The sequence below is a fragment of the Cryphonectria parasitica genome (assembly GCF_011745365.1).
Source record: "Cryphonectria parasitica EP155 unplaced genomic scaffold M406scaffold_1, whole genome shotgun sequence".
Classification (NCBI taxonomy): Eukaryota; Fungi; Ascomycota; class Sordariomycetes; order Diaporthales; family Cryphonectriaceae; genus Cryphonectria; species Cryphonectria parasitica.
The window spans coordinates 2,307,866-2,332,783 of NW_024468909.1; the positions used below are offsets into that span (position 1 = coordinate 2,307,866).

At 52.8% G+C, this 24,918-nt stretch overlaps 10 protein-coding genes across 10 annotated transcripts; 7 read left to right on the forward strand and 3 right to left on the reverse strand.

Moving 5' to 3' along the window:
- Positions 1 to 23: 23 nt before the first annotated feature.
- M406DRAFT_271104 (uncharacterized protein) lies at positions 24 to 1,829 on the forward strand. The gene is made up of 3 exons (XM_040918101.1): positions 24 to 291; positions 398 to 1,311; positions 1,391 to 1,829. Exons 1-3 carry the CDS (start codon positions 208 to 210, stop codon positions 1,656 to 1,658), a joined length of 1,266 nt encoding a protein of 421 aa, XP_040781019.1. The 5' UTR covers positions 24 to 207; the 3' UTR covers positions 1,659 to 1,829.
- Positions 1,830 to 1,990: 161 nt separating this feature from the next.
- M406DRAFT_354240 (uncharacterized protein) lies at positions 1,991 to 3,457 on the reverse strand. Its single transcript, XM_040922865.1, has 2 exons — positions 2,809 to 3,457; positions 1,991 to 2,650 (listed from the first exon to the last, which is right to left on the reverse strand). The coding sequence occupies exons 1-2, from the start codon at positions 2,905 to 2,907 to the stop codon at positions 2,417 to 2,419; spliced, it is 333 nt and encodes a 110-aa protein (XP_040781020.1). The 5' UTR covers positions 2,908 to 3,457; the 3' UTR covers positions 1,991 to 2,416.
- A 725-nt stretch (positions 3,458 to 4,182) lies between these two features.
- Positions 4,183 to 5,364, forward strand: M406DRAFT_247976 (Metallo-dependent phosphatase; the record flags this gene model as incomplete). Its single annotated transcript, XM_040916497.1, has 1 exon — positions 4,183 to 5,364. The coding sequence occupies one exon, from the start codon at positions 4,183 to 4,185 to the stop codon at positions 5,362 to 5,364; it is 1,182 nt and encodes a 393-aa protein (XP_040781021.1).
- A 1,917-nt stretch (positions 5,365 to 7,281) lies between these two features.
- Positions 7,282 to 8,811, forward strand: M406DRAFT_227814 (uncharacterized protein; the record flags this gene model as incomplete). The annotated part of the gene is made up of 2 exons (XM_040915781.1): positions 7,282 to 8,539; positions 8,648 to 8,811. Coding segments are annotated over 2 exons (1,422 nt in total), but the record flags the coding sequence as incomplete, so codon positions are not given.
- A 1,912-nt stretch (positions 8,812 to 10,723) lies between these two features.
- Positions 10,724 to 11,840, reverse strand: M406DRAFT_325536 (uncharacterized protein; the record flags this gene model as incomplete). Its single annotated transcript, XM_040919992.1, has 3 exons — positions 10,724 to 11,281; positions 11,361 to 11,713; positions 11,786 to 11,840. The coding sequence occupies 3 exons, from the start codon at positions 11,838 to 11,840 to the stop codon at positions 10,724 to 10,726; spliced, it is 966 nt and encodes a 321-aa protein (XP_040781023.1).
- Positions 11,841 to 13,875: 2,035 nt separating this feature from the next.
- Positions 13,876 to 15,875, forward strand: M406DRAFT_66510 (uncharacterized protein; the record flags this gene model as incomplete). Its single annotated transcript, XM_040925003.1, has 6 exons — positions 13,876 to 14,042; positions 14,168 to 14,573; positions 14,635 to 15,272; positions 15,467 to 15,572; positions 15,625 to 15,637; positions 15,691 to 15,875. The coding sequence occupies 6 exons, from the start codon at positions 13,876 to 13,878 to the stop codon at positions 15,873 to 15,875; spliced, it is 1,515 nt and encodes a 504-aa protein (XP_040781024.1).
- Positions 15,876 to 15,923: 48 nt separating this feature from the next.
- Positions 15,924 to 16,686, forward strand: M406DRAFT_220324 (uncharacterized protein; the record flags this gene model as incomplete). The annotated part of the gene is made up of 2 exons (XM_040915561.1): positions 15,924 to 16,080; positions 16,139 to 16,686. Coding segments are annotated over 2 exons (705 nt in total), but the record flags the coding sequence as incomplete, so codon positions are not given.
- Positions 16,687 to 18,765: 2,079 nt separating this feature from the next.
- M406DRAFT_66511 (uncharacterized protein) lies at positions 18,766 to 19,439 on the forward strand (the record flags this gene model as incomplete). Its single annotated transcript, XM_040925004.1, has 2 exons — positions 18,766 to 18,965; positions 19,097 to 19,439. The coding sequence occupies 2 exons, from the start codon at positions 18,766 to 18,768 to the stop codon at positions 19,437 to 19,439; spliced, it is 543 nt and encodes a 180-aa protein (XP_040781026.1).
- Positions 19,440 to 19,773: 334 nt separating this feature from the next.
- Positions 19,774 to 22,294, reverse strand: M406DRAFT_335812 (uncharacterized protein; the record flags this gene model as incomplete). The annotated part of the gene is made up of 4 exons (XM_040921074.1): positions 19,774 to 19,863; positions 19,954 to 20,973; positions 21,039 to 21,482; positions 22,292 to 22,294. 4 exons carry the CDS (start codon positions 22,292 to 22,294, stop codon positions 19,774 to 19,776), a joined length of 1,557 nt encoding a protein of 518 aa, XP_040781027.1.
- Positions 22,293 to 24,827, forward strand: M406DRAFT_325539 (uncharacterized protein; the record flags this gene model as incomplete). The annotated part of the gene is made up of 3 exons (XM_040919993.1): positions 22,293 to 24,126; positions 24,352 to 24,753; positions 24,805 to 24,827. 3 exons carry the CDS (start codon positions 22,293 to 22,295, stop codon positions 24,825 to 24,827), a joined length of 2,259 nt encoding a protein of 752 aa, XP_040781028.1.
- Positions 24,828 to 24,918: the final 91 nt, after the last annotated feature.

Sequence of the window (24,918 nt, forward strand, 5' to 3'; positions counted from 1 at the left end):
CTTTTTTGTTTCTGTCCTTCCAAAAAGGACCTCTGCACTGTCCCATAGCACCTGGCAGTGCAAGGCTTGGTCGCGACAACTTGACTGGCTAGCTGATCCACCGTCTGGTCCCGGATCGCTATCGCACTCTACGACGAGGCTCCTATCTTGGCCCTCGATCACCGCTCACGCTACACAGCGGTTCAACACCAGGCAAAACTCGTCAAGATGGCAAATAGGGCTGCGATCCCATTTCTTGTGGGGATGATGCTCCTCACAGGCGTGTGCAATACCCTCCTTACCAAGTACCAGGTGCGTGTGTAACTTGCGTCCCAGTATCGGCAGCATCCTGCCCGCCTCTACAGCCAGCTGTTATACATCTACTGTAACGGCGCTCTGACCAGCCTTCAATCTATAGGACAACCAATGCGTCCGCAATTGCGACGACCCTGATCCAAAGAACCACAAGACATTCGAACAGCCTGTGATCCAAACAGCCCAAATGTTCGTCGGCGAGACGGGTTGCTGGCTCGTCGTGGGCCTTATCAATCTGTGGCGCCGCTACATCTCCAAGTCATCCGCCGAGGACGCCGAATATGAGCCTGTGAACACCTCCGAGGCCGACGCAGATATCAACTCGGACGCGCGCAGCGTACACTCCACGACGGCGCTGAACCCGAACGGCAGCGATGACGCCAACGGCCACAGCAAGCACGTCGTCGCGAGCGACGAAACTCTCAAGGGCGCCCGGGTGCTCCTGCTGGCCCTGCCTGCGATCTGTGATATTCTCGGCACGACGCTCATGAATGCCGGCCTGCTGCTGGTCGCAGCCTCGATCTACCAGATGACCCGTGGCGCCCTGGTGCTGTTCGTCGGCTTGTTCAGCATTTTGTTCCTCAAGCGCAAGCTGCACCTGTTCCAGTGGACGTCGCTCGTGGGCGTTGTCCTGGGTGTCGCGATCGTGGGTCTGGCTGGTGCCATCTGGCCCGACCAGAAGAAGAGCGAGGCACACGCCACCGAGGTCGGTGCAGACGCGCTGCTGGCCATTGTGGGTGTGCTCATGATCGCAGGTGCGCAGATCTTCACCGCAACGCAGTTTGTTGTGGAGGAGTGGCTGCTGGAGCGCTCGACTATTGACCCCATCCGTGTCGTCGGCTGGGAGGGGTTGTTCGGGTTCCTGGTGACCTTGTTGGGGATGATCGTCCTCCACTTCGCCATCGGCAGGACGGACGCCGGAAAGAATGGCCCGTTCGACATGGTGGAGGGCTGGAAGCAGTGGACAGGCAACCTGAAGGTGCTGGTTTCGAGCGTGTTGATCATGTTCAGCATTGGGTAAGTTCACATGTGCCCCTCACCTAGGAAGACGGATGATTTGCTGTGTAGCGATAACTAATTACAAATATGACTGCAGTGGGTTCAATTTCTTTGGCCTCTCTGTTACCCGCTCCGTGAGCGCCACGTCTCGCTCTACCATCGACACTTGCAGGACTCTCTTCATCTGGATCGTCTCTCTTGGCCTCGGCTGGGAGACGTTCAAATGGCTACAGGTTCTTGGCTTCGCCCTGCTGGTGTACTTCACCTTCCTGTTTAACGGCATCGTCCAGCCGCCCTTTGAATTCCTCCGGCCGAAGGAGGAGGTTGAGGAATTACTGCCCGAGGAGCCTGTTGAGCATATTTAAGAGACGTGCTAGATGTTTGTCTGTGTTGTGAAGGGGTTTCATCATGGAGTTTAGGTTTGGTTTTGTACAAGCTTGAGTGATCAATATTGCATATCATTTGGGCATCTGTGGGCCATTCAATCCAGGCTTGGATTTGGGATATAGTTGGGAATATTACTCCTTTTATTTTTCAATGAATTCTTGAGGGCCGAGGATAGATCATTTTCAGCTATCTATTCTAGTACATTTGCCAATAGAGCTGAATGGCGTTACGTATAAACCCATGTGCAGACACTAAACTCGTAGGGACAGTACCTGTCACATAATCACTGATGATGAAGAAGATCATACATGGAGGAGACGAATAACTGAATGATTGATACTACTGCATCAGCAACCTCTAACAACCTTGTCTTCTCCGGTCTGATGGCCAAAGGCAAACAACAGATTCATTTCTAGCAAAATCAGTTCGCCATCCAATGGTCCATCCAACCCGTGCACCTCAAAACTCCAGCAGAAAAAGAAGAAAAGCAGATGTATATGCAAGTGAAAATTTGGCTCAGCCTCCGTCCTCGTTTACAGTACTGTGCCAGCCGCATGGCCAAGTTGCACATGTCCCGAAACGGCTTCGACCCCCCCCCCCCTCCGGCACACTCTCTCTCTTTGAAAATCCCACAGCCTTAACACGACCCCCAGTGTATTGTTTGTCCCCGTCCTAGGCCAGTGTTCTCGTTTGACGCCGGCCTCCCCCCTCCTCACCCTCTCCGCGTCCACCTTTATCAGCTCACCACCATGAGTAGCTCTGCCTCCAGGATGAACTTGCCCTCCTTGTATTTCTCGGACGTCTCGTAGGCTCTGTCATACTTCCAGCCAACGACCTCGCCGCAGCCCCGACAGGAGATATCTCGGACCACGTGGCGGCCCGTGGTCATGTTACGCTCGGATGGGTCGGAGGAGTTGATGTTGACGACTGTGTTGAAGAGGTAGGCTTTGCCGTGCTGGCCGCGGAAGTTCTATAGATTGGGAAGAAGAGGGGAGGGTGGGGTATATGTTAGCCGGATGGGGTTGTGCTGAAAGGTACAAACGTGTCCGGTGAGGAACGATGAGGAACAGAAGGGAGGATGAGGAGAGAAGAGAGAGAGAGAGGAGAGGAGAAAGAAGCAGGACATACTCGGCTGAGGATGTGATCGTGGTCTGCTAGGTGTGCATGACATTTATAGCAGCCGTAGATCTTGGTGCCGTCGAGGTATGTATTATATTTCAGACCCATTTCTATTGTTGTGCTTAACGTAGTACACTGGTTTTGCCCACACCACCGTCCGTCTTGGTCGTCGTCGTTGTTTGTGGGTCGTGCGTAATCGGAGTGTCTCTGTTGACAACAAAGATTCGGGAAGAGCAAAATGACTGCCGGGAATCTTCTATCGCAAAGACAGTCTGGGGGTCGAGTAAAATCCACGCAACCAAGGCTGGAAGGGGAAAGAAGGAAGGGTCACTCGGCAGAGGTGAAGGAGGCCTTCTTACGTTCGTGTGTGACGGTTGGATGGAGAACGGTCGTGGAAGGCGGTTGAAGCAGCGGTCGAAGCCTGACAAGAGCGTGTGAGAATCGGTCACCTGCTTGCTTGCTGACGACCGACCGCGACAAGATTGTTGGCTCGGGCGTTCGGGGGGTTCTCAATCGGTGGTGGTGCCTCGGTATCGACTCCTGCGGATTACGTTTGACGGAGTCCGACCTTGGCTTTATCCTGTCAGACTCGTTAAGGCAGGTCCCCTTTGTTTGCACATGCAGAGGTGACTCTGTCTTTTGTCCTTCTCACAAATACACATAAGCAGGGAGTGGGTGGGAGTAGGTTTCGAGAAGACTATCTGTCGTCTAGGCATCGAGCAATCATGGTGGTGGAGGTGACAAAGTATGTATGTAGTAGTTAGGTGCACAGCTGACGGTTCTGGGTGTTACGGTGCGGGTCACAGGCCCAGAAGGGCAGTGAAAGGAGGGGCTGGCTCACTGGCGTCATCATTGGGAGCAGGGGGACTCTCACATGCCGGAAACGAGCCGATTGGGGTCATAGACATGAAGCCAACAGCGTGGGGTTTTAGTGTGTGGAACTTTCCATTAAGACCCCTGCTACCGCCCTCTGCAGTCAGTCTAAGGAAGTACTGACTTACTTTTCTTGCTGCAGTGACAAGTGACTTCAAACCAAATGTGACTGGTTTCACTATCCAACTTCTACAAAGACTTATTTCTTTCTCAACATCCCTTCTGGGATAGATTGGGCATAGTCAATTGGCCAGAAAGCCTTCTTGGGCCTATGAGGCTGATGGAGAGAAGAAGCACATCACGACTCTATTACTCGATGAGGTGCCAATGCTCGAGATTCAGTCACATCAATTAGTTGGCAATGCCACTCCAGGTTGACCTGCACCGATTCAAGTGACTGAGAGAGTCAAGATGGCACAGAAATCTCGACCTTGGGGCCCCTGCCTGAGCACAGGTCTCATGCTCTCAGCGTTCCTGATGACCTTCGTTCTCTTCTCCGTCTTGCTATCGATGACTTGGCCCCATCCTCGGCCACCCGAGCTGTCTCACCCTCCAGAACCCGTTGTCGAGGACCAAACACCGGGGCTCTATCTACGAAACAACAAAAAGTTCACCTTGGCCATCTTCTCTGACCTGCACTTTGGGGAGGAGGAACATGGGTGGGGCATCAACCAAGACATCAACTCAACGAGGGTGATGAACACAGTACTGGATAAGGAGCCATCCGTCGACCTGGTGGTGTTGAACGGCGACCTAATCACGGGCGAGAATACCTTCAAGGAAAACTCATCAGCCTATGTCGACCAGATCGTCGTGCCGATGGTCAGTCGCAACATTCCCTGGGCATCGACGTACGGCAACCACGACTCCAAGTTTAACCTCTCCAGAGAGGCGATTCTCCAGGCTGAGAAGAAATACGCGCTGTCTTACACGCGGCAGATGGGCCAAGGCCTGCCTGGGGTTACAAACTACTACTTGTTGGTGCAGACGGGAGACGGGCGGCCTGTCGCTGTGATCTGGTTCTTTGATTCTCGCGGGGGCGCATCGTACCAGCAAGACCCGTCTGGCCAGGACGACCTTCCAAACTGGGTGGCAGACGAGACCGCAGCCTGGTTCACGGCAGCTAGCAGGAAGATCCGCTCCCGGTACGGTCGCCTGCCGAGCATTGCCTTTGTCCATATCCCCCCTCATCCATTCCTTGCCGCGCAGGAGGCCGGCCTGGACCCGGCGCACTTCCCTGGCCTCAACGAGGACGTCCCAGTGGCCATACAGGGGAAAGGAGACAGCGATGATGGATTCGTCGACGCGCTCCTGGGGGAAGAGGGACAACTATTGCACAGCATCTACGTGGGACACGACCACGGCGATGCATGGTGCAGTGTCTGGCCGGTATCACGACCACGAGGACGGCGACGCCATGATGAAATGATTGCTGGCGGTGGCGGCGACGACGAGGAGCATTCGGGACCCTTCCTCTGCTTCTCGAGGCATACCGGCTATGGCGGCTATGGGACGTGGGATCGTGGGTCTCGCATCGTGCAGCTGTCTTTCGAGGACACTGACGGCGACGGGCTCTTGGACGACGATGACGAGCTGCGGGTTGACACCTGGGTGAGGATGGAGAGCGGGAAGAGCATCGCACGGGTCTCGCTGAACGAGACATACGGCTCTGATGTCTACGAGGGCGATTGAGTTGAGTCTGACAGAGATCTCAAGAACCCCCGTTCTGGGGGGCATACGAAGACTGAAGTTCTCCCTAAGCCAAAATGACATGTGAGCGATGATCAGCACACAAAATCGTGCACGCTAAGTTTAGACCATTGCGTGGCCATGGGAGATGATCGTCCAAAGGATAGCTTCCATTTCCCTTTCTTGTTCTCTGTCGGGACGATACTGCCTGGGATGGTTTGTAGGATCATAAGGTTTATTTGAATCAGCCTGTAGCTGATTCAGGTACTATTAAACTCTGGGTGAATCAAGACTGCGTGTCTCTGCTGTCGGGTGCTCCAGGGCCGTGAAGGTCAAAGTGGACCTATTCCAGGGGATTTGCCAGGGGCGAGATAGCATGTCGTCCTATGTACATGCCATAGTAGTAATAGTAGTAGTCGTCGTAGCAGTAGTTCAAAGTAAATGACTTACTCGTAATAACGTTTCGCACCAGTGGGTAAAGAAGAAGGGGGAAGGGGAAGATGAAGGAGAACATACAAACAGAAAAAGAAATGATATTACACACGAATCATGGCCTTTCTTTCTGCAGAATTCATAATTGTGTTTTCATTTCGAGCTTCTAGCCAGACAACAATATAATCTTCTATTGTCTTTAACATGCTACTGCAGTACTACTTACCAGGTACCTGACGATCACCACATATTGTATGTAAGACCCAAGTACCGAGGCTGGAAAAGCTTAGCCTGGAAACAAGTGCTCAGTCCGGCGTTATCGCGATCTCCGAGCTGGGCCAGACCTTGCCTTCGTCTTCCCCCCACACAAATATACATTTGTCCTGTTGTTGCCTTTCGCACCCTGACTATGTATGGATCGTGCAGCACCTCTGAAAGGAAAGCACGACTGCGCAACTGCCCGTGCCCCCAAGATCCAATCCAATGATGACGTCGGCAGCGGAACCCTCCCATCCCTGAGCGGTAACGCCGTGTTCTTCGTCGTCGTCGTCGTCGTCTTTCCTTCCCACACAGGCCCACAGTACGACAAGCCAAGCATCCTGGCTAGGTGAGGCTGCAATGTTACAATGGTCTGCTTCTGGCAAGTCGTCACGTGGTATGAGAGATAGCATCAAGAACCAAAGCTCATCCTCCAATGAAATGTCGCAAGTAATGGTTCCCGAGTGCCTTGCTCGAGTAAGTGCGTCCCAGGTGGCCGACTCCCCGGCTCCAGTGACCGAACCAAATCAGGAGGCAAGTAAAAAAAAAAGCAAGCATATGTGTGATGGTTGAGAGCACACAATGCAAAGGCAGACAGTGGGCATTCTCTTCCCCCTTCTCCGCGAAACTTAAACCACCCGACCGACTTGTCTTGTGTTTTAGTCTTTTTTCATCTTTTTTATGTTTTTAGCCCCATGATGGACTGTGGCAGTGGAGGGCCGGAATTAGATATGTACCCGCTTGCATGGAAGAGGCATCCCTGACCGTCAACGCTGCCGCGAAGTACGCGCGTCGTACATCATCAGATGGGTCCTTGAGGGGAGAACTTGACAATTTCCATTTCCATGAGGGAATTGACCAGGCCGATCACGATTGATGTGGGCGGAATTGTGGTTCCTCTCGTCGCTGCATGGCTATGGATCTCTCTGCATACCTCCTTTCCCGGCGTTTGGGTTTTCTGGCGACGGAAGAAGGGGGTGGGGAAGAGTGAGGAGGGAGGGGAGTACGTACGCAGCTTCTTTTTATGTTTTATCTCGCGAGGATTGCATGTAGTGTGATGTGTTTGTCGTCGTGTTCTTTCTGTATCTGTCTCTTGGAAAGGAACAATTTGTCCTCTCCGTCTTCAACAGCAGCAGGATGCATCGTTCGGCTGCTCTCTGGACGTCTCTACTGACCTCGACGGCTGTGGCTACCTCTGTGGCCGCCCAGAATTCTTATTGGTATAACTGGGGCCTGTATGGCGCATATCCTCGGATATCGTATGAATCTTTCTCGTCTGCCTCGCCCTGGCTGAACATCATCAAATCCGACCCCAGATGCGAGGATGGCTATACATTGATCGAGCCACGAGGCGACTCGGTGCCCTACCCCGGGCCCATTATCCTGGACAATGATGGTAGTCTGGTGTGGATGGAGACAAGATACGGCCAGGCGATGGACCTGAAGGTGCAGAGCTACAAGGGCAACGACTACCTCACATTCTGGCATGGAGGCGACAGTGGGTGGTTTGGCAAGGGATACTATCTGATGCTCGACTCCTCATACAATGTCTTCAAGAACATCACGGCAGCAGGAGACCTCGACGGCGATCTCCACGAATTCCAGCTTACGCCCGAGGGCACTGCACTGCTGACGGCATATCAAGCCCAGACTGCAGATCTGTCAGCCTACGGCGTGGAAAACGGCGAGATCTGGGACAGCATCTTCCAGGAGATCGACCTCGAGACGGGCGAGCTGCTGTTTGAGTGGCACGCCTCGGACCATTTCGCCATCACGGACAGCCTCGCCCCTTACGAGCAATACCAAGGCGCCTGGGACTTCTTCCACATCAACAGCGTCGACAAGGATCCCCTCACAGGAAACTACCTCGTCTCGTCGCGGTACGTGTGCGCCGTGGCCTACATCGATGGCACGACAGGCGAGGTGCTCTGGCAGGTCGGCGGCAAGAACAACTCGTTCGAGGACCTGAGCGGCGGCAAGGCCACCGACTTTTCCTGGCAGCACCACGCGCGCATCCACCACGAGACCGACGACGCGACCCAGGCGCTCATGACCGTGTTCGACAACGGCGCGTACTACACCAAAGCCCTGCTCCGGGCCCCGCACAGCCGCGGGCTGCTGGTCGACCTCGACACCAACGCCATGACGGCCACGCTGCGCCAGGCCCTCGTCGCGCCGCAGGAATTCCTCGTCCCCTCGCAGGGCAGCGTCAACATCCTGCCCGAGACGGGCAACGTCCTCGTCGGCTGGGGCCACCACCCGGCCTGGACCGAGTACGACGCCGCCACGGGCGAGGTGCTGTGCGACGTGCACCTGGGCGCCACGCACCTGACGGCCTGGTCGCGGGTCAAGAACTACCGCACTTTCAAGAGTAAATGGGTCGGGCGGCCCCTGACGAACCCCGACGCGGTGCTGAAGGGGGGTGAAGACGGCGCCGTCTACGTGAGCTGGAACGGGGCGACGGAGGTAGCAGGATGGGTGGTGCAGAGTGTGTGGGACACTGAGAACTTGGACGAGGAGGAGGAGGAAGATGATGATGATGATGATAAGTACAACGGAGAGGAAGAGTACGACGACGACGACGACGAAGACGAAGACGATGACGACGACGAGGGCAACCCGACGTTGGAGTTCGCCAAGAACGTGACCGAGGTCCGCAGACAGGGCTTCGAGACGAGGATCGACCTTGCGGGTCTCGATCTGGGCGGGTACATCCAGGTCGTGGCCATCGACGCCGAGGGCCGCAGGCTGGGCTGCTCAGAGGTCATCGACGTCGACACAGGCCTCTACGTGTCCGGCAAGGACCTGCCCGTGCCCGAGGAGCTGGGCTGGCAGGAGACGCACATCATCTTCTCGTCTGTGCTGTTCGGCATCGTGGGCGGCTCCATGCTGCTGTGGCGGCTGCGCGGCCTGCTCCTCACGGCTGGCGCGCGGTCGGTGGTCATCGTGAGGAGCGTGGTGAGAAGGGCGCGCGGGCATCGGTATGATGTGCTGCCGCAGACGGAGTCCAGTGAGATGCTGGCGTCCAAGGACTGGGAGCGCGGGCAGCAAGGGGGAGGAGACGTTACGAGATCGCGGTCGCAAGAAGGCTGACGATGAGTGCATCTTTTTTTCCCTTTCTGTTATTCTGGCATTTTATTCAGCAAAGCGGCTCAATTCAATTAACCATCACCACACCATTTGCTCGTTTGGGAGGTTGCGAGAGGCGCGCGCCACCAGGCTTGACTAAACTCATGGAACACTCACTCGATCCAGGATCGCCAGACCCGGCCTTGTGGACACTGCACAACTCCAGCCGACCTCTACTGTACAGGCTGCGCGAGGTAAGAGAATGCAGTACCAAGCTGCCTGGACCTCTCAAAGTCGTCGTCGTCGTCATCCCCGTCGCCGTTCCCGCAACAGGCGGAGAAGGGGGGGTGTCATTATCACAAGGAGTGATTGGATCAATGAATGAATATGCAATCAGCAGCAAACCTTTAGTCATCGACGTAGATCTGACTGCACAACATATATGAATTATGGTCTCTTAAGCTTTTTCAACCTTCCAGACGTGTTTGTGTGGATAGTGTGGAGCGACGAACCCACCGGTCCATGTTGAAATCTCGTGCTGACAACGAAAACATGATATTTTGCCCACTTTGCCTTCCAGCAGAAGCACAGGTCACAAAAATACTTTACAGGGGGTTAAATCATTCCGGCCTGCACCCATAGCACTCAACCTCTCTCTCTTTTTCTTGTCCAAGTTCGTACCGACAAAAAACTGTCGTTTTTCCCCCTCTCTTTCTTGTTCATGGCTTTGACAAGGAAAGTTGAACTAATATACATTGAAACCCTCTCCAACCCAACCAAGAAATTTACAGGAAGATTCATATAAGTAGTGTACTTGTTCGTATTCTTTTCGTTCCAAGTGACAGGTACATAGGCATACATGCCCAGATGTCGGTCCTGAACCCCAGATGCCAAGACTCAAGCATTAAGTGAGGCTCCCCGCGCAGCCTTGGCGGGTCAGCCTCCCGCCCTCTACACGTGCCCCTGCTCTAGCAACCCCCCTGTCCCCCCTGTCGACTGTACCTGGCCTGGACCAGGGGTCGACTTACACCAGCCCTGTCGATCAGACGAACATCAGGCTAAGGGGCACGTATGATCGCTGGTCTCCTTTGAATTCCGACCACATAGTTCTGCAGACCTGGAGAAGGCGTTCTGTATGCCTTGGTGGATATAGTCCCAACAACTGTGTCCTGGCTTTTCCTCTCAGAAGAAAAAGAGGTGTGTATATGTGTGTGTACGGCGTAAGGTTCGTGATGTGTCGATTGAGGCACTTGAGGCCACACAGGCTCATCCCATATTCCGTGGCTGAGGTGGATTAGATAGCTGGCAAGAAATCGAAAAGCGAAGCGTGGAATCCTCTCATTTGGAAAATAAGAAAAAAACATTTCATCATAAGGCTCATAGTATGTACGTTCGCAAGCGAGACGTTAAAACATTACACTCGAAAAATAAACACGTCCGTCTGAAAACTTCAAAGCACGTATGGCTAGCCATAGCGGTTCTTTTTTTGACAGAACAAAAAGGAAATAATCTGGTATCAAATCCTCACAACGCCGTCCTGCAGCCTACCCTCCCCCTAGAACTTTCTCCCTACAGACACATTCCCATTTGTTTCGTCTCCTCTCTAAGGAGCCGTGGAGTTTGCCGGAGGGGCTGCCGGAGGGGCTGCCGGAGGGGCTGCCGCCGGGGCCGCCGCCGGGGCCGGCTGTGCATTAGCCTGGTTGACAATGATAGTCGGCGGCGGCGCTGTGCCCAGGACTACACCAGCAAGCTCAGCATTGGCGATGGCCTCCTGGGCCAGGAGCTGCTGCTGCAGGTTGAAGAGCGAGCCCTGCGCCAGGAGGGCGGCGTCCTCCTGGATGAGGGCGACATCGCCCACAAACAGGGCCTGGTTCGGCAGGATGATGGCGGCCGGGTCCGGGAACAGCTGTGCGCCCGACGGCGGCTGCGGCGCCGTGGTGTTGAAGGGGAGGAGAACAGATCCGTTGGCCGCCTGCGCAAAGGCCTGGGTCGGGTCTGTCTGGGCGACTTGGGGTTGGGCGGTGGGCTGCGAGACCAGGCTGCCGACGCCCGAAACGCCGGGGATGTCAAGGCCTGTGGGGGTGGCCACTGGGGCGATGGTGAGCGGTTCAGCGGCTGTCATCATGACGAGGATCTCAGATGCGGGATTGTTGTTGTCGGCCTTGGAAGTACAAAGTCAGAGTAAGTTCATAGTGACTGAGGGAGGAAAGGGAAGGGGGGGGGGGGGTTCGGATGTTTACCTTGAGCTGGTTGACCATGTAACGCGTATTGAGGTTATTGGGATCCCGAGCGTCAACGACGTTGGTCACTGTCACAATTACAGTGTTCACGGTGTTCCACCGTGTCTTGAAGTGGTTGATGCGGATGTTGTTCTTGATGGTCTCGACCGTGTTGATCAAGAGTAGTTGGGACTGGACCAGAGCAGCAAATTCCTGCTCGGCCTGAACTGCCAGAGCTTCGAGGGCGCCCAGGTTCTGATTTATGACCACAATCTGGGGCTCCACCACGGTCTGCTCGATGATAACATCCCGCTTCATGGGAAGTTCCTCTCTCTCGAGGGCCCTCCTTGCATCTCGATCAACGGACGCCGGGGCTGTGATGATTATGTTAGAGAAGACGGATACCTCGTATGTTTTGAGGGGCGTATAGCTGTAGTGGGACTTACCAGCAGCAGCGAGAGACAAACCTGCCAGGGCAGGAAGAATACTCCTGAAGAACATGTTGGCTGGACTGAAAGGACTGGACTGGTATCTGGAAGGAGTCTGTAATGTTCCGACCGTCAAGGTCAAGGAGCGTGACTATTTAAGTAGTATAGAAATGAACGGATAGCTGCCACTGGGGCGCTTAGGAGGAAGTACTGATGAGGTCGAAACGGAACCAGAGGAGACAGCGAGAGACCATGGAAGAGAAACTCGAGGAGATCATGATCCTCCTTCCCGTGCACGAGATCCGTGGTGGAATATATCATGATTGCCCTCAGGCTACCGTACAAGTCCTGAGGATGGTACTAGACGTCGCCGGAACGTTGACGATCCGGTGCAAATCTTTACACGGCGCGATTAGAACATATCCCAGGATCACGAAGGTGATCATGCACGACTTTGTGACCTCCTCGACGACAAAGCAAGCGATCAAGGGCGTCCAGGACCAGGGGTTCCCTGGAGCATGGCTCGGACGATGAACAACATTGGTTGACAGGCTGTCAAACAATCATTCATCTATATTGTGTACCTTTTCGCCTTGTGAGCCTATAGTCTAGTACCTGGTGGTCTACCCAGGCTCAATAAGGGTGGCAATTAAGCTTAGAAGTCAAATGGTCCAATGGTCCAATAGACCGGTTTCAAGCGTCTGAAAGGTTGGGATGAGAACCACCCAGGACAACCCAGAAACTGGGTCTCTGGACGGTGACAGCCTTGCTGTGGCCAATCGTACACGGTCTTGGCGAGTCTGAGGAGCAGCCCAAGCTTCGCGGGGTCTGAGACGAACGGGGTTTTGTGTTGCTAGCGCTGCGCGAGGGTCGCTATGGTTACTTTATGCCTTCGTCGGATCCCAGAAAGGGCACATGTCATCTCAGCCGTCATTGAGACGGTCATGGAAGATGGGATGCTCGCGGCGGAGCCGTCTGATGGTTGGGGGAGTTGGGTGACTTATTCCATAGGTACTGACTGACTAAATCAGGACTCGAGCGCAGTCGCACAAGAGGACTGACACCGGAGCAATGAGCAAGGGCCCCCCCCCTGTCGACCCAAGCATGCCTGTAGTACAAGTTCATGGTAGAGGTGAGGACAGTAGAAGGTCCCAAAGGTCCATGAAGGCACAAGAACAGGGTTGAAAACCTGTCTTGGACCTGCTCAGAAGATTGAAAATCGAAAAGAAGAAGGCAATTGTCTGTTATTGTTGTTGTCTGTCTGAAGGAAATAGAAAAAGGGAGGGGAGGGGTCCCAATAGGTACTTATAAATGTACCGCGAACTTAGAATCCAGATGATGTCTGCAGCAGGCGCTATTAGTCAGGCGTGCTATCTAGGAGTGTCGATCTCGGCGGCGCCTCTTTCCCTCACAACCTCCCAACGTTCGTGCCTGGCAATGTTGGAGCGACTTGAGACATGCAGCAGCATGTGAAGAACAAACTTGAAGCAAGTCAACGTTGCAAAGACCAACGATCGATGAAAAGTTCTATTCAATATAAACGAATTCCTCTAAAGAGCGCCATTGCATAAGATCCTAGAGCCTACCGTAGGTGCTTTCTCAAGATCACAGCGGCAGCAGGCTTTGGCTAAGAAACAAGGAGAAATCGAGCGCACTCTGTAGACCCAAACACAATCAGCTTCTTCACATTCCACTTCTGATTCTCAGGCGCAACGCAGCTCAGATTTTTCAGATCAGAGACACTCGCTGGTGTCCCACAAAGTGGCCGCCTCTCAGAATTACATACGCGCGCAGAGAATGCTCCTAAATCTGCTTTTGCGGCACAGACCAAAGAAATGCCCTGTAGGGACGAATCAATGCACAGATTCACCTAAGGAGTATATATTATACATACAATACGTAGCGTGTGTACACGTGGACGCGCCAGGCGTGGGCTTGCGCTGAGGGCGTTGATGCACAGCCTCTCTGCAGGGTATGGTTGACCGCAAGCATGTCTACTACTGCAACTAATACATTCCCGATCAACCTTTTCTCAGATGGTAGACTTTTCTCCCATATCGTGCTCTTTCTCAACCTTCTCAATATCATGTGTAGTCGCGCCAGTCACAATGGAGGACTTCAGCATCGGCGGCAAAAGAGAGACGGGCACGGAAGAGCACGGTGATGAGCCCCAGGCGAAAAGGCTGCGAACAGAGCCTTACCAAGCAGCGCCTGAGGTCACCGCTCTACTGGACCCGGGAGAGAGGTGGCTCCAACAGTATACCTACCAGCCAAGGTACGAGGATCAGAGCCCGCAGGTTGGCAGCTACCGAGTCTGGGGAACTCAATGACGCTCCATGACAAGAACCTACCTGGAATTACTAGTTTGATTGCAGACTTGCCTCTAGATTATATCTCCAGCCCATATGATCTGTCGTTCGCCTCGCAATCTCTACAGCTACTGCAGCCTGGACAAGGCCCCTTACCAGTGCCAAATCCTGGCCAGATGTGGAATGCGACCGAGTCTGGTGTCCGTGACGGATCTCCAGTCAATAGCTCCAACGTGTCTGCTATCCTTGGACCAGGAGCTTCAACTCTGACGGTAACAGGATCTACTGCCACGGAGAATATATCTGCCGACAGCTTCATCTCGCCCCATAAATTTGGAGGCTCCTACATATCGTCCTCGGTGGGAAGCGCATGCCAGACTCCAGAATTGAGCCCGAAGCATCCCGAGCCCAGGATTGAGGTGTCTTCCAGCAGCCATGACACCAGAGCAGACAAAAGCCTCGCGAGCCAGGAGCAATTTGATACCTGTTTTGGCGTGGTCAGTAAAGCTCCTTTCAATGTTGTACTTGGAGATCCGTTGGTTAATCAATACTCAGCAGATCATTGCAAAGCCTACAGGAACTTTCAAACCCGATGAAGTGGGTTGCGGGAAGCCGCTGACTATCAAACCTTCGGGGGATATCGTTAAACTCAGCTATCAAGATCCTCCCAGATACGCGGGGCTGCTGATTCTACCGTCCTTGTCTCGGCTTGAGCAGAGATTCAATATCCGTCTCAGCGCCAGCATTTCGACTGAGACCACTCTGGATCAGAAGTCCACCAAAAAGCCCAAGAAACGCAACAAAGGAACAGCGAAGGCAGACGCGCAGGCCCAGGTGGAGGTGACCGTCCGCATCTTGATATACGGCTTGTCCGAAGACAGTGTCGCCATTGGGAACTTTCTTTCAGATGCTGGCTTGTATCTCCAGCATCCTTACACAACGGAGTACAACAGGAACCTCGACTATCACAACCCGCACTACCTCACGCGACCCGGTGGAGGAATGCCGCCGATGGAGGATTTGAATTTGGGCTCAGATGGCCGCGCTGAACCTGAAATTAACACCTTGGATGAAATTGCGAAGAGTAGGCTGTTGAGGATTTTTGACGCCGCGAATGGCGTCGATATCTCAGCGAGTGATCTTGAAATCTACGCAGGTGTAGGAGTCAGTCCTCGGCTGAATTGCACCTTGCTCCCGTGAGTGTGAGAGACATCAACGTGGGTTTCTGTTGAGACTAATGAATTCAATGCAGGCACCAGATGACAGCAGTGGCCATGATGATTGAGAAGGAGAATGGCGATTTCATGCAAGCCAGGTTCCCTTCTCTCTGGGTACCCATGGCTTCCATTCACGATGAGGTTCGGTAGGTCGTTTTGATACCTGATTACAGCCGTTTCAAACCAGCTGACCTGGAATTCTTCTCTGGCTTTCGACATATCATCGCTGGACATGACGAGGATAATCTCCCTCCCCTAAACGGCGGAATATTAGCAGACGTGAGCATCAGACCAAGTCGGCTCATCAAGTGTTTTCCTAACTTCCGCACAGGATATGGGCCTCGGTAAGACTCTGAGCACACTGGCTCTGGTCTGCTTATCTCTCGATGCAATCAAGGAGAGTCAGACCTCCTTTCCGGCTGGTACAACTCGAGCAAGTTTGGTAGTCGCTCCAATGTCAAGTATGTGCATCTCTCCCCCGTAGCAGGAGCGAACGATGCTGATCATCAAAGCTATCTCGGCGTGGCAAGAGCAGATAAAGACGTAACGAAGCCCCCTATTATTCCGTTTATGAGGCTTTAATTCAGAGCTAATTTAACACCAATTAGGCACATTTATCCAAAGCACTTCAGATTCATCGTCTATCATGGACCAAACAGACAAGCTCTCATCAGAGACCTTCAGAACGTTGACGTTGTCATAACGACATACGAGACACTCAGGTCAGACTGTGATTCAAAGGGTCCGTTGTATAACCTCAAGTGGTTTCGGCAGGTTCTTGACGAAGGTGAGCGAACGTGTCTTTGCACAGGTTCCTACAAATTATACTGATTGATATGGTCCAGCTCATCGGATCCGTAACCGCTCTTCGCAGAACTTCAAGGCTGCATGCCAGATCAGAGCAAAACACAAGTGGTGTCTTACAGGCACACCGATTCATAGTTCACTTGATGATTATGGTGCTTTACTCAGCTTCATACGAACTCCACTTTTAGCAGAAAAGACACAGTTCGCTAGATTGGTGGCACATCCCATCAAAAAGCAGCAGCATCATTCCGCGCAACGCTTGCAAGATCTGGTGAAAGCCACATGTCTTCGGCGGACGAAGAACACATCTAGTCTTTCACTGAACCTTCCTGCACGAACGGAAAATGTCGAGCTGGTTCGTTTGCACCTTCGTGACCTCGAGATATACGACTTCTTCAAGGCTGGAGTTGCTCGAATGGCAGCCGGAACTCATCAGGAAAATGGCACCTCTGATCTTGATGGATGGTTCAAAGGAAAGAATATCTTGGGTATGATCACATGCCTGCGACGTGTCTGCGATCATGGGAAGCACCTCCTTCCTGTAGCAGCCTTGGATGCCTGGACACAAAAAAACAGCTCACTTGTCCCAGCAGAAATCAGGGATCTTTGTGAGCACTGTGAATTCGACTTCACAACCCTGAATCCAGTGATCTCATTAAGCACGGCAGAAGTCGAAGACGTCTGCCCAAAGTGCAACAGCACTGTGGCATACTCCCCATCCGGAATATACAGCTCGTCAGATCAACAAATCGAACCCTCAGCCAAAATGTGCAGTAAGCAACACTACTGCAGAGTGTCGTGGCTAAGCACAAGAGAACACACCACCGGATGCCACGTTTCAAGATAACCCGGACCGGAAATACACTCTCTTTCTCCTTTCATTTGAAAAAGCAGTTCCCTGCTTGAGTCAAAGATTTTTTTTATTCAGTTTTAATCAAACAACTATGCCATTTGAGTCCATGTTCTATACTGTATTCTTTGAGAATGGATCGGAGCCCCAGACTCGGGACAGCAAGATAACCCAAGGCAGACTGCAGAAGCTCAGATGGTATTTCCACCTGCGTCTCAGGAGCCTGTTTTCCGGGCCGCATGCAAGGCTTCTGCATACACAGCCCATTGGGTAGTTAGGAGCCAAAGTTGAATGACACATTAGGTGCTCTGTACGTTAGCTCCATTACCATAGCTGATCTTAACTATACATATGTAGCAAGCCTCACTGGTGCGATTGGTGCGTGGGGAAAGTCACCATAATGAAGCTCTAGCCTTCGCGATCCTTTTATCTCGTGCATTTATCAGAATTCGGGACAAAAAGAAAATAGCGTCAGTCATATGAACCGAGAATACATGATCATCCTATCCAGAGACTATCTGACCTATGACAGTAGTGTCCAAGCGAACTCTTATATGAAAAGCTGGTCTGGCTAGCAGCGGTCAGCTTAATATGTTTAGATGTCAGGAACAGTAAATCCAGGCTGTTACATAATTCCATCATTCAGGGCGGGTGGTAGTTGATAGTGACTTCTTTAAGATGATCTATATGTAGGCAGATTGTGGCAATGTTGGGGTCCTATCTTCAGTGCCTAGGCTTTCATCCGCGAATATATTTCTGAAGCAATTTGCCTTTCTCTACCTTTCAACTCAAAGGTTATAAAGACCTCGCAACAATCCTATCTATCTCCCTTCATCTGGCAAATCAATATACTTGAGAAACATGATAGTAGTCTGGGTTTTTAAGCACTTTGCTCCCATGCCAGCAACAAGCATTTCTCCGCTTATAAATCTCTAAAAGCCCAGCCTCAGGACATGAGAATAGACAATGAAGCAATTGAACACCCTGTTTAGACTATAATTTCAATTCTGGAAAGACTGAAGTGTCTAGGAAACCCGTTCCCCCCCCCCCCCCCCAAAAAAAAAACCCCCCAAAAACCAAACCACCACCGTGGTTGAACATAAGTTGGCATTAGAATAGTTAGAAGCAGCCGAATTTCACACCGCGTCGAAACGGACCAATAGCGATGCCCTCTCATGTTTCTCAATGTGACCAAAAGACATGCTAGAAAGCGAGTATCTCATTCACATGGACCTTAATTCACATGCTGTGGCAGTTAGACATACTGACTCCGAATCTCCCCCCTCATTACCCGCTGTGAGCGCCGCCCGCATTTCCTCCACGACTTATATACAGGCTGCCCAAACACAGTTCAGAGAAAGCCTCCGTACAAGAAGCGACGTGTTGCTCCGAGAGAGTCTTTAGTTTCTTTGTGTAGCAGACGTTAGTCACGGGGATCTGTTGTGTCCATGACCGAGTCCCTCCCAGCCACGTAGTTCAGATCGCATCAATGATGAAGACTCCGGAAATCCATGCGAGTTACTGGAAATATTTAGTGATGATAGGGATCTTTCTACAGCATCGATGTCTTTTTTTTTTGGCTACAATTTTCCTCGGAGAGTTAATTCAAAAGCCAAAAGAAGAGCATCCAGATTGAAAGTGTGCCATCAAAGAATTTGCTCCAAGAAACAAGACGAACAATAACTTCTTTGGTTCATGAACAAGTTCTGCAGATGTTGGCTACCATATTTTGAAATTGTCTGCCATAAAAACCTCTGTTTGAATCTGTTTGAAATTCCAACTTCAACCTATGATTCAAATCTCCTACCTTCCACCATGCCTACTGACAATCAAGATGCTCAGGATGAGAGGCCCTCTTCTCCCGGCCGCGGGCGTACCAGCACTACCTCAGAGGCTGGACCATCCAACCAAGCCCCTCTGCGAGAAGGCAGCTCGATGAGTCGGGGTCGAACTCGCAGAATAGAGGTGGAATATACCGAGCCTCCTCGAGACCCTGATGGGTACAATACCTCCTCGTGCGCCCCCTCTTTAACTTCTCCCCACCGCCCCCTCCATATATCATCTTGCACTCCTATACCCTTCTCCTTGTTATACCAAAACCCTCAAGCAGCCCCCAGATAACTAAGTCCGCTAACCTTTCCTCCAGACCCGAGGACTATGTCTATGAAGACGGCCTAGGCGGCTACGCCCCACGCAAACCCGATAGCGCATCCTCCTCAGCGCCGGGCCACTACCAGACCCGCATGCTGAGCGAGCCCCAGATGACGCTGCCCGGTGCCGAGTTCCTGCGGCACAGGGACCAGGAGGCCAGGGCGCGAGCGGCCGAGGCGAGCAGGGAGGAGAGGGAGTACCACCGCCAGCAGGCTTCTATGCAGGCGAGGGAGCCTGGGCGGAGGCGCAAACCCGATCCTCATTATCATCCAGCTAGATCGCGTACCTCGACGACCCAGCGTTCGAACGAGGACTGGGGTTGCTGCGTCGTTCTCTAAAGGCGCTCGACGGAGGGGTCATCTTCCGTCATGGGAGAACATAGGCGTTGTAAATACGTTCCGAGGTCGTGGGTGGCAAGGCGAGCCAGTCTCAGAGGACTCATGGTGCTGCTATTGGTTGCCGCATTGTAAGCGCTCATTCACTGATTCATGGTTGTAGAGGGTTCCAATGATTCTTGGTATGCATCGTTATGACGACCGATCTAGTCGCCCACTTGAGAGTAGAAATGAGGTTGCTTAAGTGGAAATGATCTGATTTGCATTCATCGACATGGATTTTGTGAACCTATACTGTAGCCACCACAGAACTCCTCTAGGACCGTCTAACGCGCAATTACTCGATTTCGTACTTGTCTGCGACAGACTTGATCTCTTTCGAGAAAGTCACATCCTCGTTCATCTCGATCAGCGTAACAGAGGACACCTAAGAATGTAATTAGCAAAGAGAAGTTACTTGTTTATGACCGAAAAAAAGAAAGGAGAAGAAAACAAAATATGAGGGCGGTGATCTTACGTCGACATCCACAAACGGTGTGGTCTTGGAGAACCGGACCTGCATTGGGAAGAACTCATTCTCGTCGTCTGCCTGGGCCTCGAACTCGAAAGCACCATTGGAATTGTCCTCGTCCACTGTGCCGATGGTCCACTCCACGCTGTCGCCGGTCACGTCATACGTAGCATCGAAACTTGAGATAGTAGGCTCGCTAGTCGCGTATGGAATAGTGACGCTGACATCCTTGAGCGCGTCACCACCGGTCAGTTCGTACTCAACGGTCATGGTATAGGTACCATCAGTGCCCTTGTTGACCCAAACAGTGAAGCTGATGGGCAGCGCGCTCGTGTCATCTGTCTTGGGCGTGGCACGCCACCGGAGCACACCAACAGACTGGTTGACAGGGAAGCCTCGATCAACCTTGCTCATCTGGATGACCTTGGAGCTGTTGAACAGGTTCCGGTCCACGTTGGGGTGAGTCCTGAACTGTGCGCCATGGGAAGGCTGTGCGCTCAAGTCGAGCTTGACCTTGGTCAGGGAAGGATCGGATATCCGCAAATTCAGGTCGCCGCTGACTGCGATGGATTTGACAGCGCCTTCTCTTGAGATGTGGGCACCAATCGTTTCAGAGATGGTGACATGTATGGCATCACGGTCCAGAGTTGTAGAAATTCGTGGGGCGGGCGCTTCTGCTGCAACAGGAGATGCCGCTGCCGGAGCGATCAAAGGGCTGTCATCCACCTCATGGCCCATCTCGCCCCGCACCCGCTCAAACATATCGGTGGTCTTCGACTTCTTGCCGAGCTGCATTCCCTTGCCCTTGGGCGCGGCGAACTTGGACTTGTTCTTCTCAGCTTCGTACGAGTCGTAGGTATCGGTAACAGCGGGTCGGGTAGGTGGTGTGTAGGTTGGGTACACAGGCGTTCTGGGCGCATTGCCCATGCCACCCATCCCGCGAGCGTTGCGGGCCGATTCCTTTCGCTGCATCTCGAGTTGCTTGGCTTTCCTCTTCCGTTCCTCGGTGGCCTCCAATTCTTTGTTCTGTCAGGAGGTATGTTAGCCCGGCCGTATTCCGGGCCCCAAACTTCACAAGATGGACAACATACCCGGGCAATGATCTCCTGGATGCGCTCCTCGTGACTCTCCATTTCCAGGAAGGTCTTGATCTGGCTGATCGTCAGGTTCTCCCTGTACCCCAGCGTCACCAGCTCGTCAAATGCGCTGAGCAGCTCGTATGCATTCTTGAGGATCTCCCTCTCATCCAGGCTCTTGCAGGTGCTGGTGACAACTTGGGCGAAGAGGTGTAGCGAGTCGATGTCTTGAAGGATATTGGACTGGCGGTTGGTGATGAGGACCATGTAGAGCTCATCCAGGGGTTGGTAGACGAAGCGGACATTGTCCTGTTCGACAGTTGTATGCTGAGTACCGCTGTCGGCAAGTTTGGGAAACGAGGCGAGGAGAGCTTCGATACGCGACCTGGGCATCTCGCGGAACTGTCGAGAGAGGACAGCTTTGCCCCCGCGGGTGCAGATCGATGCTGCGAGGACAACCTGGGCCATGCAAAGTCAGTACATTTGTGGTGCCATTTCGTTTGGTATCAATGGGGGCAAATACCATTTTGAATCTGCTACCGTATCCGGGAAGGGAGCGTTATCGCAGCTGGGAAGGAAGATGCTCGTCTGCCGGTTTGAGAGCGACGGAATGGAGTTTGTGGTCGACCGCAGTTACCAGGTATGCTATGAATTGGGGCTTGTTGATGCCAGCTAAGTCGTAAATGTGGCCCGTGCTCCTTTGCGCCTGGCAGGCACAGGACAGTGCATAAGCTTGATTTTAGTAAGCTCCAGAGCTTCCTTTCATGCGCGTCGGGACTTTCTTCCAACACCGCCAAATAACCTCTTCATCCACATCACATCGACCTGGGATATCAACCACCCTTTCTGCTTCAGTTCTCTCACCTGCCATACTCAGTGACTCATTACCTTGAATATTGCGATACCTTCTCCGGGTTGCATCATCATCACTGACCCTTCAGGGCAGCAGTGCGAAGCTTTCTCCCCCCTTCCTTTCCAGATCCTTCACCTTAGCCGTGGCTTGACAACTTCACTCAAACCCTTTCACCTACTCAATCTTACCTGATTCTTCTGGGACAGGCTTTGCCTACCACTACTCCAGAATTTACGCAACTGTTAAGATCTCTCTTATCTGCGAACTACCTCAACATAAGCGCCATGCCAACCGCTGCCTGCCCGTCCAACTTGTAAGCATTTAACGGGCAGCAGAAACACCTTTTGATCGGCCTACCAAACCATTATTGTCTTCGTAAACAACACTTTACGTATCTGAGAAACAACTGCAACACCATGGAGGCTGCAGCAGAAGAGCCACCGCATCATACTCCTGACCAAGAGATCGGACACGGCAACGATCTCAATGACACTACTCAAGACGACGAGTTTGATTTCGAGATCGGTGGCGGCGACGATCTGGGCGGCCTTGGAGAGGCTGACACCGCAAGGGATGATCTAACCAACCCGCCCGACAACGTCGAGGCACAGAACGGCGATTCGTACACGTTGAATCCACAAGAGGGAGTGCCGCCGGCATCGAACGTAGAATCTGATCATGACGCCGGTCTCGAATTCGGCCACGAAGCCGTCGACCTAGCGATTTCCGATTTTGATGCCTACGCTGGACAAGACGAATATGCCCAGGATGCCCACGATGGTGGTCTCGGCGAACCTGAAGCCGTTGATCAGGATGAGAATCAAGATGGTCGTACCAAGGAAGAAGACGGCTCTCACGAAGGAGTCGATTACGAGGAGACAGCTGGCGAATTCGAGGGACTCGACCCTGTCGAGCTTGATTTGGAAACAACCCACGATCTCTTGAATGCTGCGACAAGTGTCGATGGCATTCAAAAGGGAGTTGGTTCACAGGAGCCCGCCCACGATACTGATCCGATCGAGGACCGAGCCGAGGCAAGGATAGACACTGTCCAGGATGCACAATACCTTGCAGAGACGGCCGACGATGGTGAGAGAGCTGAAACGCTTATTGACGGCGATCACCCTCAGGATGCAAGTGTTGCAGGCGAGGCAGAGGGCAGCAACGTCAACTCTGATGCGGACACGTCGCTGGCCGTAGACTACCACACGACCGAGGTTGCTGATACCTCTCTGAACGAGTCCAACTGGGATACTGAGGATTTGGAAGGGGATAAGGACCTCAACTCCAACGTGTTTCCAAATGTGACGGTCTCGTACCAGAAGCAGGAGTATTTCCTCTTTGGAGGGGCTGCCGATGAAGACCCCAACACATACTTTCTTAGTGATGTTGATCTGCTTCAACAGCCCCTATCCGAGTTCCTCAGCAACATTCGCGACGTCATTTCTTCTGAGGTGGAATCTGACCAAGAAATCTTCCTACAAGTCGACGGTCTTGGCCTCGAATTTGGCGAGTCCACAACGCAGGATTTCCTCGACCAAACCACGTTCGCTCAGATCATAGAGGTGAACAAGAAACTGGTTCAGCACGATGGTGGCTCTCGGTCGCCCGAGCTATTCGTCTACCTCAGTACGCGATCAAACCCTTTACACCGGTTTGCGGATCTCGTGGAAGGCGCGGACGAGGGCCGGGGACTCTCGCACTTTGAGAAGTACTACGAGGATGCCTCTGGAAATGCCTCTGCCACCAATGAAGCAGGCCCGGAAGGATTGTCTGATGATCTCATCTCCGACGATCTGTCGCTTGACGATGCCGAAGACGACGAGGGTGAGGCGGCAATGGATGAAGCAGCTGAACACTATGAAGTGGAGCAGAGACGCAACCCGTTCCAAGTTGTTGAAGATCCAGAACAATCGACTGTCGATGCATCTGGCTCTGGCAGTGCGGAAGAGGATACAGCCGAGTACGACGCCGACGCACTTGATCCCGAGGAGGCTCATATCTTTGATGCGGTCGTAAATGCCGGCTCTGCACTCGAGACTACAGATGGACATGAGATATCTGTGGCCGATATCATAGAAGATGATGCGTCAGCAGCAGGCCATCTTGATGCCCAGGTCCTAGAAGTGATGCATGAGGTGGAGCGTCAGAATGGTGACGGCCTGTCAGCTGGCAGCGAGAATCGCGAGATGACACACGAGGCCGAAACGCTGGTTGATCTGTCCCAGGAGGGACAAGAAGGCGTTGATGGTGAGGACTCTTTTTCTTTGCCAAGTATATGTGCAGAGCCGAAACTGTGTTTTTGCGACGACTGCTTGTCCCTGGATTCTCTTTCTGTTCAGGACGCTTCAGCCAGCCCTGACGCCATCACACGTTCTGTTTTTGATTCAATCACTGAAGAAGAATGGGATCGTCTTATGTCTGATACTCAGGAAGGCATCGCAGCAGCTAACGAAATTACTCAAGATACCGCAGCCAATACGGCCGAAGACGACGACTATCTGGACCTCGGCAACGAAGGCGATCTTTTGGAACCTGCAAATTACACCGACACGAGCAACGGCGCGGCCATACATAATGATACCTCGCGACAAGTTTCCGATAACTCGAGTGCAACAGCAACCCTTGACGGAGAGGACAGCGCGCATGGAGAGGATGCAGCTATGGCTCAAGGCTCTGCATATCCTACCAACGGCCCAACTCAAACCGACCTTGGGACTTTCTCAAACGATGTGGACGAGATCGATTGGAATCATGACGAGGACGACGAAATTGGCGTTGCGCATCCAAACCCGACCAACCTCTCTCCTTCGAGCCTCTCTGCAAAGAGAAGCAGACAAGCAGACGAGGTCGTTGATGGTCCGGGCGATGAGAATGGTGCGTACCCACTCTGGTTCTCTCTAGATGCGCGTACTAATTTTGTACCAGCCGCCAAGCGCCGTCGCACTTAGGTGGACGGTTGGTCTTTGACACTCATTCACCGTATCGACATCAAGCCTGCGACATACAATGTCAAAGATTAGGGAGCAGTTGTAGTTCATC